The following is a 13109-nucleotide window of genomic DNA, read 5'->3' as shown; positions in this document are numbered from 1 at the left end:
ATAATTATTGTTATTGTTAAGTTAATGTGTAGTAGAGCATTAAATCTAGATTAACAACTTTTTTAATTCAAAAAAATGTTAAACTTTAACTATATATACATAAAAAATTTAAAATCCCCATTGATAAGCTAGTTAATTGATTGAAACCGAAGAGTTTACACGGGTCAGTCACGTCAAGTTTTTTAATGCTACTAGCTACTATGAGAGAAACAGAATTTTAATTTTTTTGTGAGAATTTGATTTTCAAAATTAACGAACAAATAACCTTTTATATGATAATAGCTTTACCTGCATTAATTAATTTATTTACATATTTATAATTTTGCGCGGGAAAAGTTCAGTTTTAAAATTAAGAATGTATTAAGAGGCGAGCAAAAAATTACACTTAACAAAAAGATATGAAATCCGAACAAAAACAGTTTCACTGTTAAAAATTGCGCCAAGTCCACGTTCATAGAACTCATCTCAATAACATGTGCACTTTGCAAAAAAATAAGACTCGTTACAATAATTTTAATTCTATACAAAAAAAAGTTAAATACAAAAAAATACCACGAAACCGTCATAATGTTGAAAAAATTGAAAAAAATTTGTTGAAAATTTAAAAATTAAGAAAAAATTTTTTTATTGTACTTGGCGCGCGTCATTGAGTACCCCAAATTTTTTCGGACGAATTTCAACCCGAGAAAAAACGATTTCGCTTGAATTTATGTAATGTAAATATGTATAATTATATAATATATGATTTCATACATTGTTATGTTTATAGATTCACATCATCCTCAGATTCGGTAGAATCTGGCGCCAAGTTCCGTTCATCCGTGAGGAGACGGGGCGACAGACTACCTAATGAGTTTTCTCGTAGCACAGTTGAATTTATCGTTCTGTCTCTGTCTATAATGTTAATTTACTAGCACTAACTATAGCGCGCGACGATTTTGAGATCTGAAGAAATTTTTATATGGAGTATGGAGGGTAGAGATAAGGAGAACTGTCTTGTATGGGGGACAAACTGAAAAAGTGTCCAGCTGTAAGCTTGAAATAACAGTTTAACAATCGTCCAGAATGGCGCTCGTGCATATTCAGAGTAGGTGTGAATGTAGCAATCGTAGACGAATTGAAGTGAGCCGAGTTATAAAATTTAATATTTTCCGTGACTAGAGTAGTTAGTTACAGTAGAGTATTAAACACCTCAACTATTTACGTAGTCTCAAATATTTTAGTAAATATAACCTGAAATAACCGCTGTGAGCAATTTTAAAGAGTGATTTAATTTTTGTGAACGTTAAATAATTTTCAGGGTTTATTGTAATAACAATTTTGAAAAACAATAGAACAATAATGGGCAAAGTTTGTGTGGTGAAAAGTTGTCCAAGTGGGCGTAAATTACAAAGTACAAAAAATAATTCGCCTCAGTCAGTGTCATATTTTCAAGTAAACGTATGTAAAATAATTTTTCATTAAATATTTTCTTTATTAACGATTCTTTATTTTTAAAATTTTTTTATTTAGCCAACACATTTACATTTTTGTTTATATAAATTCACAGACACCGGTGAGATTACAAAATTGGAAAATTTCATTGGGCATTGAATTGAAAGCTTCTGATTTTGTTTGTCATCTTCATTTTAAAGAAGAGCACATAAAAACGTATGAAAAGTTTTTCATAAAAGGAGAAGTCAAGATTTTTCCTACAGGGAAAAAAATAGTTAGAAATGAAGCTTTACCAACTACCGAACATCAATTCATTCCCATACCAGCATATGAACTCCTGGCGAGTACCGTACATGAACAGCAACAACCAAATTTCCATTGCAATCACTCTGAAGACGAACAGCAGTATCAAGTACAAGAAAACAATGTAGAACAACAGAAAGTATTAGTAAATCAGGAAGTTTCTAATAACTTTATGGATGATAATGTACAAACTGAAAAAGATTTGGATGAACCACTGTTAAGTCAACAAGCACACTATGATTTAAAGAATCACCAGGAAACCGAAGCAAGTACACAATCAGAGAATTTTAGGGATAATCTTAATAAATTTATAGCACTACCACCGTTTTGGATGTACGGAGATAAACCAAATGGACCTGAATTTATGCGAATGGATCCAACAACTGAGCGGATCACAAACCGCTTACGTTTAAATGAGGATAAATCAATTACTGTAAGTATTAATTAATGTACGAGTAAATATATATATTTTTTTTTTGGCGACAATTATTAATTACTATCCAATTGCAGGTTATTTTTCGTAATAATGAAGAATTGATTCTAAACGACAAAATTGATTCATATAGTAATATTTACGATTACTTAAAATCCGTAGAACGATGGCCACTATGCGTTGGCACTCAAATTGATAGTAACAGGTAAGATTGATTCATTTTTACATAATCAAATGTATGAGCTACTAATTGACGGTTTTACATCGATATAATATTAATAATAACATCAATTTTCAGATATTCGAAAATTTGTAAAGGTAGTATTGTTGGTGATGATGCTTATATAAGAAATCAACCAAATCCAAGGTGTAAATCCTGTCGAATTTTACGAAATCGGTTACAGAACCATAAAAGTAAATCTACTTTTATTAATTTGAAGAGAACTACTGCTACCAAGAGACGTGCTTCAAATCTTGTTAAACAATGTAAACGTCTAAAATTAACGGTAAGTTTTATAAACTACAATATTATTTTTTTTAAATTGAAGCAGCATGTCATTCTAACGATTAATCCCGATGATTAATTTAACAATTAAAATTGTTTCTCATTATACGTTAATAAGTTCGCAGTATATGTTAAATTTAAGACATTATAATGCTATGAAAATTTCACAATGTATCATACCAAAGGGTAATAGAGTCTAGCAAAGGAGTGCTTAAATAAAATGATAACTATAATATAATATAAAGTAAGAAAATCAAAAGTATTAGACTTAGTCGATATGCTTCTGTGCTATACATATTAAATTTTTATCACATGTCTGCCTTTAGCTAGGCTTCATTAGCTACGGATACACATACAAATACACTTCGTCACTGACATTGAAGGAAATTTAAATAATTATCAAGCTTTCACAACTTGCAATTCATTATGTGTTATTTTTTTCGAAAATTAAATTATCTATGAATAAAGTGTTCAATGACATTACAGAACGAAATGTTTTGAAGCTCGTATTGCAATATTGAAATGCAGATGTTTTGAAGGCCCTTCAAATTTTGGCGACTAGTGTAGTATAAACTATTTCCAAGATTCTTTGCAATTTTAGTTTAAAAATGTAACCATATTATTTGTTTTTTAACAGGAAAACCATCGTATTTGTACTGTTTCAACGGCTATATAGTTAATCAGAAATTGGTTCTTGTGAGGAGAAATACCCAAACGAATAACGTTTATACTAATGTTTTAGCGAATCGTATGCAACAATATTATTAATTTAATCGATGACTCATTGAAGAGTTACTGAACATGAATAATACTCAGAAAAATTCAAAAGTAATTCACAGTATTTTTCAATGAGAATCATGAATAGTATTTGTATCTACAATATTTTTCAATAATTTGAATCGGTTTTTACATTTTAATCTACCATTAATATTGCTTCTAAAATAGTTAAGATTTGTACATAAAAGTTGTACATGAAATAGTAATTGTACATTAATTCTAGCATAATGAAAGATATGTACATAAAATTTGTATTCTTTCATTCAAATTACAAGAAAATTAATTAGAGTTTTATACTTTATAAGTCGCACATTAATAAAAAAATAAAAAAATTTTTTTTCGTTAACTTGTGTACATTATGTGTCCAAAAATAAAAATTAGATATGATAATTAATAGGTTTATAATCTTGATTTTAATTATACCATAGGTTAACTAATATTAATAATAATTTATAGCGTAGTTTTTTTCAGCGGCATTTGAATGACATACTTTACAGAAATTTCGAAGTAAATAAATAGTTTCGAACATTTTCATTTAATATATTAATTGTTTTTGTAATAATAACTTCTAATCTTAAAAATTTTGTGTGAAGACTAATATGTAAAACTTCGAGATTTTTGTTCACTTTAATTGATGGAGTTATCATATATTTTCGTTCTAACAAGCCGCTGATATATTACTGTTAATTAGCAATAACTATTATTCATTTTAATTATAATAGAACGTTAATATTACTTATATAATATTAAAACCTCGAAGAATGGTTACCTTTGCACTACCATCAAGGTTAATCAATTATAAAGCCTCAACTATGTCATGAATTCCGTAATACAACAAATTTTATTTTATTATTCTTTCCTTGATGACGTATGAAATTGTTAACATTTTTATAATTTATTTACAGAAAATTCAACTGAAAGATAAAATATTTATGGCCAAGTCCAAGTGTGCTAAGAAGTCAGAAGCATTAGTACAAAAAGCGATTAACGAATTACCTACAGAATTTCAGAATGCGGTAAATTCGTGCTTTGAAGCCGCGAAGAAACGAAATGCCAAAGGTCGACGATATACGTTAGAGTGGATATACGAGTGTATATTGATTCGTTTAAAAAGCAGGAATACGTATCAATTTTTACGTCAGAGGAATATTTTACCTCTTCCATCTATTGATACATTAAATAAATTCATAAGAAAAATTAGTTGTTCTGCCTACGGGTTTCAACCTGCTACTTTTTCTGGATTAAAAGAAAGGTGTGAAATAATGGAAAAAGGGGAAAGACGAGGAGTTCTTTTGGTCGATGAGATGAAACTCAGTGAAGACGTTTTTTTTGATAGTCAATCTATGAAATTTTGTGGTTTTGTTGACCTGGGAAACCACACTCCGGATGATTTAAAAAATACAACGGCAGATCATGCTTTGGTCTTTAAATTTGTACCTTTCAGAGGTCGATGGGTCCAAGCATTAGGTTGCTTTCTCTCAAAGAATGCTTGCAAAAGCCAACCATTACACAAGCTTATCTTGGAATGCATTGTGCTAATGGAAAATAGCGGAATCAATATCGATGCTGTCGTTATGGATGGCGCATCATGGAATCGAGGGGTATGGAAAATATTCGGTATAGACGAATCTAAAATTAGCTGTGAACATCCCTGCGACAGCTCGCGCCGTTTATGGATGATTTCAGATTTTCACCATTTAATTAAATGCTTCCGAACATCTACCTTAGATGATAAACTACATGAGTTCAAGGTTAAATAGACAAATTATATTTATCTTGGTGAATTGATCTATGTAATAGTTATTATTATAATTATAACCTTTTCAGACCCCTTATGGAACTGTGAAAAAACTACACTGGGAAGCTGTTCTAGAAGAAGAAAACTATCGCCAGCCAAATATGAAAATTGCTTACAAGTTGACACCAGCGCATTTGAAACCAAAAGGCTTTCAAGCAATGAATGTTCCTCTTGCTACTCAAGTATGTATATCTCAACATTTATATCTATTAATTATATCTAACGATTATTATATTGTATTTGTCATAATTATAGGTATTCGATCATAGAGTTGCCGTTGCGATGGCTCATTTTCAACCAACGTGCGAGAAATTAAAAGATTCAACTGCAACCCAAAAATTTATTCACCTAGTTTTCAATTTAATCGAAGCGATGTCATCACGTATACCAAGAGATGCTTTGTATGCAAAAGATGATTGCAAAAAAAAGCAGGTAAGAATAGTTATAGAACAATACATAATCATTCGAAATTTAAAATTTGTAGGTTTAATTGGAATCAAAGCACTCGAGGAAGCTTTGGCTCTACAATCACAGCAATTGGTACCCTGCAAAAATTGTCAGGTACTCAATGCCAAACGTTCGTTTATGTGTCATATTACAAGTAGTTTTGTAAAACTAATAGAATTTAAAATATTGTAGGTTGAGAATATTTTAAAATGATTTCTGACATTTTCTTTTGTTGTGCTTGCATTTGTGGTTTATGTTACGTGGCTTTCTGGTGTATGCATAAGCTGAAAAAATCATTTATCGGCACAATGTTTCTTTGCTTTTATAATATATTTATTTTTTTATCAATGATTTATTGAATTATTTTGAAGTTTTGTACTTATTTTACATTTACATATTTCAGGCAATTCTTGAATTCCTACAATTTCTTGAAGATTGGGAAAAAGAGCTTGGGAAAAAAATACCAGTTTCAAGAAGTACTTTATTGGGATTAAAAGTAACCTTACGGGCAACGCTCGAAATTTTGGATATGCTCAAAAATGCATGTGATTATAAATATTTGATGACAGCAACATTATCTCAAGATCCTTTGGAGGTAGTTATACATGAAGACATTACATAACCACAAATCATACGATTCGTTCTATTTTTTAATTAATATTCATTTGTCTTTAATTTCAGAGATTTTTTTCAGTCATGAGATATTCATGTGGAGGAAATGATCACCCCGATCCTAAAATGTTTGCCCAAGTTTACCGCTTAGCATCTACCTTCTCTCTAATACGTCCACCAAAAGGATGTAATGTTTCAGGGACAGAAGTTCTAAAAAGTCTAATTAAATCTAAGGAAGTTTTAACTTCTCCGGAAGAAGGAGGCAAAGATGAATGGCTTCGAACTATTGATGATATGTTGGAAGGTCCTGGGCCATCAGATGAAGGCTCTTCAATAGACGAGGACCATGATTATAACGAGGCCAAAACCAGTGAGGCCGTCCAGTCATACATTGCTGGTTACTTAGTTCGCAAGTTGAAAAAGACTGTAACATGTAAGGATTGTATGAAAGCTATAGAGATGTGCTGATGCTGGTAAAGAATTACAGCGAAATGATGTTATTTGTAAGATGAATTTATACGATGGATTACGTTTTGCAAGCGATCAATTATTTAATCTCACAAAGCAGTTAGAAGAGTGTGTTTTACGAGCTGTCAGTAAAGGTCTTCCTAATGTTGAAACTATTTCTGAAATATCTGAAGAACTAAAAAAAAAAGATTTATTGAGAGTTGGATGTATTGAACATAAAAATAAATTAACTAAAAAAGTTATTGACATTTATATTGTTATGCGCGCTCATTTTTTGGCTAAATCAGAAAATAAGCGCTATGATGCAGCCAAAACTAAAACAAAGATGAATCGAAAAAATGCCAAATTACTGTCTTAAATGAATGACTCGTGATTTTAAAAAATTTTCATATTTTATTTATTATTAATAATGTTCATGTTAATTCATATATTTCATTGTTTTAAATTGATATACGTTTATTGTGTGTAAATCTCGTTTTATGACTGATTTCGCAGATACATTTAAATTTGCGAATTTTAAAAGTTTAATTATTTTTTTAAGCCAATAAAAATATTTTTAAATGTCTATTTTTTTATGATTTTTATGATTTAGTCAAGAAAAATTTTTAATCTAAAAACTGACACTTAAGTTAAGTTATTTTTTTTTTCATTCTTGTTTTCATGAACTTTGTTCTCTAATTGTAAACATGAAATTTTTTCATTTTACTTATATATTTATTTTTTTAGTATTTACTAATTAAACGTTGAATTATGATACGTAAAAATAGTATATTACACACCGAGGGAAGTAAAGTAAGAAATGTCTCAGATCACATGTAATTGTTGGCCGAGGCGAAGCCGAGGTCAACAAACATGTGATCTGAGGCTTTCTTATTTACTTCCCGAGGAGTGTATACTATTTTTTTCCCTGACGAAGGTGTAAAGCGGAAACTTTGTTTAGCGCAGCGGGGCTAAAGTTGACGCTTTACACCCGGAGGGGAAAAAAAAAATTATATATTGTTTCCTATTTTATGCGTATTTTAAAAAGTGCGCCATAACAAAGCGGAAGTTTTTCTTTCCTTGTTCATTTTTCTATCCTACTCTAATAACTTTTGGCGCTTCCTTTAAAATTTACTAAGCTGCTACTGTGGCGCCGCCCTAATTTATAGCATTCAGACGGACACTTTACATACACAGAGACGGTTCTCCTTATCTCTACCCTCCATAATATGGAGAATCGAGACCGCCAGAGACTATGAAAATTTATAATGTATAGAAATCCATCTAAAGATGAGAAAACTACAGCGTAAAAATGAAATCATTGTTTAGTGTTATTTCCACTAGGCAGCGCAAGTGATTTATTTTTACATAAATTAGAGTCCACATATTATATGCAGTAGTATCAAAAGCGACTGCATGGCTCCACCTTGTAGTCAAATATATCACTATAAACCAAACCAGACTCATAATACATGAAATTATCAATTTTAATTTTGTTTATCATTATAATAATAATATAATAGTAATTGTTGTTATTATAAATTACAAAATATTTATTTATATTTTCTTTCTTTATCTAGCAATTTATTTATTAATATATATATATATATATATATATATATATATATATATATATATATATATATATATATATATATATATATATATATATATATATATATATATATATATATATATATATATATATATATATATATATATATATATATAGTAGGTAAACAGGGGGTCTGACTCTATCGGTAAAACAGATTTGTGGGTTCGTGTCCATACTAAGGGATCTGCATAACCGACTGTATGTTCGTGGCGAGTATCATATGTGGGTATGGGCGACCTGTTTTACCGACAGTTTGAGGATATGGTCGAGATTTTGCAGGTGGCGCTGGTGGTGAATTCCGCCGCCATCTTACTGTCCGCCATTTTCCCGCCATTTTTAAAATTTATCTACCATTTTGAATTGTGAATCCGTCATTTGAATCCGCCATCTGGTGCTGCTATCCGACATCTGGTGGTTGCTATCTACCATCTGATGGCTGCTATCCACCATTTTGAATCTGATTTCCGCCATCTGGTGGCTGTTATCCGCCATTTTGAATTGTGAATTCACCATTTTGTTAAAAAATGCACCTGTGATCTAACCATCAACTATAGTTGCTTAGATCACAGGTGCATTTTATTGTTCATAATCTGAAAAGGTTTATATATTCAAACTGCATGTATGACGAGTACATGCAAGAAGATACACCATCTGGTGAGGTTTTTGTCAACCTTAGGTTTAAGCCTGTTCAAGGTCATACGCAGTTTTCTTTGTTCTCCTGCGTAGTAGATGACGTCATCAGATAGGTTTGAACCTGTTCAAGGTCGCGTAACTGCATAGTTTTCTTTGTTCTATTTCTAACTGCGTAGTAGATGACGTCATCAGACAGGTTTAGACTTGTTTTGTGAAAGGGGTGGGGGAAATTTCCACGAACCAGATGACTCATTCTGTTCTAGAATTTTCTAACTGCACAGTAGATGACTCATTCTGTTCTAGAATTTTCTTACTGCACAGTAGATGACGTCATCAAACCGGTTTCGAGGTAGAGGAGTGGGGGTAACTACGCAGTACTTTCTGCCTATATAAGCAGCTTGCTGAGAGCGTACTTCATATAAAACGAAGTACATATCTCATGATTAAACAGTATTCAGTGTTATATAAAATATAGTGAAGTTTAGTGTTGTGAAGTACGCGAGTATAGTCCAGTGTGCAAAAACTATTGTGTGCATAAACTGTAGTCCAGTGTACCAAAAACTATCGTGTAAATGCAGTGTGTGTATAAACTATTGTGAACATAACCTATAAACAGTGTATACAACCTACAAACAGTGTATATAACCTATAAAAGTGTACATAACCTATAAACAGTGTATATAACCTATAAACAGTGTGCATAACCTTCAATATTGTGTAAACAGACAGTAGTGAAGTGTGCGTCTTCCCAAGATGGCTCCACCTAACCTCATTGAGGCTCTCAAAAACTTGGTGGACACTATTGCTGTCTCATATGCTGATCTGTTAGGAGAGCAGCTCACTGATAATTATCGCCAAAGGTGTTTAAGGGTGTGCAATGAAACTATCCAGTACTTCAACACTATATTACTCGATCCTGGAACATCAATTCAAGTGAGACGAAGTGTTCAAGCACACATCAACCAACTCAACTGGTTTGCCGATCAGTTCTCCAGACTCGGTAACCTAGTTGTTGGTGGAGATCTCAACCAAGGAGTCAAATGGAAGGACTTGGAGAATGCTTTTGCTGGCAACATCCAGACTGGATGTGTTATCAATCAGCATCACAAAGATCCAGCAGTATTCCTCCAGGCCTCACGAGACACCATCATTAACAAGGTGCAGAGTGCGTTGAGAGATTTGGCAGGGTTGAAAGTGTGTGTGGAATTCTTCTGCACATTCCGGAAACATCAACAAGATATTGAAGAGCGGAAATCTTTTATTACTAAATGCCGTGAGATTCTCCCTGCCACATCTCTTCAGGATTGGTTTAGTCAACATGTATACGACAAATTACTTCAAAGAATCGAAGATTTTGAACATGAGGGTTCCGGATGGAGTCTGCTTGGACCGAACAGCTTGATGGTGACTATGTCAAGATTCGCACCAACCCAAGTTGGAAACTCCACCTTCGTCAGATTACCGCAGGATATTATCAGGAAGCATGCGGTTACGAACATCCAGAACAATGATGAGTTCTGCTTCCTGTGGTGTGTCAACACTGCCTTGCATCCACCAGTATTGGTTCCAGCTGACCCTTCAAGTTATCGTCACTTCAGCGTCAGATTAAATTATGAAGGTATTCAATTTCCAATTAAACTTAATGATGTGTCGAAATTTGAAAAAATGAATAACCTTAGCATTAATGTATATGGTATAGAGTCAGAATTCACGGGTAAAAAGTCTGAAAAAAGCACTATTATCCCATTATATTTAAGTAACTCTGAATCAAAAATACCTGCAATTCATTTATTGATGATTAAAAAAAGTGTAAATTATACCAATAATTTAGATAATATTGAGTCTGTCTATCACTTTGCGTGGATACATAATCTTTCCGGACTAATTAAAAGTCAAATAACTCTAGGAAGACATAAATTGTACTTTTGTGATCGTTGTTTGAATCATTTCAAATTAGAAAAATGTTATTTAGAACACCGAGCAGATTGTTTTAAAACTAACAAAGTCCGCATGGAATTTCCCAGTGAAAAAACTAAAATTTTGAAATTCAAAGATTTTAAGTCCAAAGATACTGTACCATTTGTAGTTTACGCGGATCTTGAATGCACACTCGAACCCCCAGGAGATGATGAAAAGATAGTTCATAAACATGTTCCACACAGTATTGCTTACTATATGCATTGCAGCTATGACAATACACTGTCTAGATTCCAGTTAAACCGTTCTCCTGATTGCATCAACTGGTTCGTTAAACAATTAGAGTCGTTAGCTCTAGACTTTGAAAAAATTCTAAAGAATCCTATTAAAATGAAACCATTAACGAAAGAGCAACAAGATAGACACAACCAGGCAACTGAGTGTCACATTTGTGAAAAACCAATCACTTCTACGACAGATAAAGTCTATGATCATTGTCACTTTACCGGTAACTATAGAAACGCAGCTCATAAATCATGTAACGTTAATTATCAAAAATCTACCATTATCCCAGTTGTCTTTCATAATTTATCCGGTTACGACTCACACTTCATAATTAAATCCTTAGCTACAGTATTTGAAGGTGAAATTTCATTACTACCAATCAATAAAGAGCGTTACATTTCTTTTACAAAATCAGTTAAAAATACTTCAGTCTCTTTAAGATTTATTGACTCTTTTAGATTCATGGCCTCCAGCTTAGAGAAATTAGCTTCATACCTTGATGACAAAGACAAACAGATTACGCGACTACACTACCCTGACCCTGACAAATTCAAATTAGCAATACGTAAGGGTGTATTTCCGTATGAGTACATTGATAGTATTGACAGACTAGACGAGACACAGTTACCTGACCAGGATTCATTTTATTCAAAATTAACAAGCTCAACTATTTCTGATGATGATTATACTTTTGCTCAAGTAGTTTGGAATGAATTTAATATTAACACGCTTGGAGAGTACTCGGACTTATACTTGAAGACTGATGTCCTCCTCTTGGCTGATGTTTTTGAAAACTTTAGACGTAGTTGCTTTAAAACATACAATCTAGATGCATTACATTTTTATACAGCACCAGGCCTTTCAAACGCTGCAATGTTAAAGCATACTGAAGTAGAACTTGAACTGTTAACTGATCCTGAGATGCTTCTTTTCATTGAGAAGGGTGTTCGCGGTGGGGTATCGATGTGTGCTAATAGACACGCTGAAGCTAACAACCGGTACATAGGCAAAGATTTTGATTCAAACAACCCTGAAACATACCTGATGTACTACGATGTAAATAATTTGTATGGCGCAGCGATGAGTATGTCATTACCTAAAGGTAAATTCGAATGAGTTGAAAATGTAGATGATGTAGATCAGTTTTTCAATGATGATGAAAGTGTAGGCTACATCCTTGAAGTAGACCTACACTATCCTGAGAAATTACATGATCTACACAAAGATTTGCCTCTCTGCCCTGAACATTTTATACCACCTGGCAGCAAACAACAAAAATTAACAACAACTCTGTATGATAAGACTAATTATGTAATACATTATAAGAATTTGAAACAATGTTTAGATTTAGGCTTAGAACTTAAGAAAATACACAGAGTCTTGAAATTTGAACAATCAGACTGGCTCAAATCATACATTGATAAAAATACTGATTGTCGAAAAATAGCGAAAAATGATTTTGAGAAAAATTTTTACAAGTTGATGAACAACGCGGTTTTCGGAAAGACAATGGAGAATGTTCGTAAATACAAAGAAGTTTGGTTAAGAACAAAGTGGGCGGGGCGTTATCAGGTATCAGACCTGATTTGTAAGCCAACCTTCCACAGCGTAACTGTATTTGATGAGGATATAGTCATAATTGAAATGAAAAAAGCTAGAGTTGTTTTTAACAAGCCAATCTATGTAGGCTTTAGTATCTTAGACTTATCCAAGACTTTTATCTACGATTTCCATTATAATTATGTAATGAAAAATTATGAAACGACATCTAAATTATTGTATACCGATACAGATAGTCTTATTTACCAATTTAATGTACCGAACGTATACGAAGACATCAAACGTGATATCTCAAGGTTTGATACCTCTGACTACCCACCCCAAAATGTCTTCAACATGCCGT

At 32.3% G+C, this 13109-nt stretch overlaps 1 protein-coding gene across 3 annotated transcripts; it reads left to right on the top strand.

The window, feature by feature from the left end:
• The first annotated feature begins 742 nt into the window (after positions 1-742).
• LOC141536884 (uncharacterized) lies at positions 743-7342 on the top strand. Of its 3 annotated transcripts, XM_074257664.1 has the most exons (9): positions 895-1440; positions 1550-2170; positions 2248-2375; positions 2469-2676; positions 4358-5203; positions 5280-5432; positions 5506-5811; positions 6101-6292; positions 6379-7342. In XM_074257664.1, exons 1-9 carry the CDS (start codon positions 1342-1344, stop codon positions 6775-6777), a joined length of 2952 nt encoding a protein of 983 aa, XP_074113765.1. In that variant the 5' UTR covers positions 895-1341; the 3' UTR covers positions 6778-7342. The 3 variants fall into 3 exon arrangements, with proteins under 3 accessions (XP_074113766.1, XP_074113767.1, XP_074113765.1); XM_074257665.1 differs by lacking the exon at positions 6379-7342 and having other exon boundaries at positions 743-1440; positions 5890-6158; XM_074257666.1 differs by lacking the exon at positions 6379-7342 and having other exon boundaries at positions 744-1440; positions 5506-5651; positions 5735-6158.
• Positions 7343-13109: the final 5767 nt, after the last annotated feature.

This window comes from Cotesia typhae, unplaced genomic scaffold (assembly GCF_013202065.1).
Source record: "Cotesia typhae breed Kobodo isofemale line unplaced genomic scaffold, CoteBio_Ctyphae scaffold_45, whole genome shotgun sequence".
Classification (NCBI taxonomy): domain Eukaryota; kingdom Metazoa; phylum Arthropoda; class Insecta; order Hymenoptera; family Braconidae; genus Cotesia; species Cotesia typhae.
Note: the sequence above shows the minus strand (reverse complement) of the source record. Positions and strands in the feature narration are given on the sequence as shown.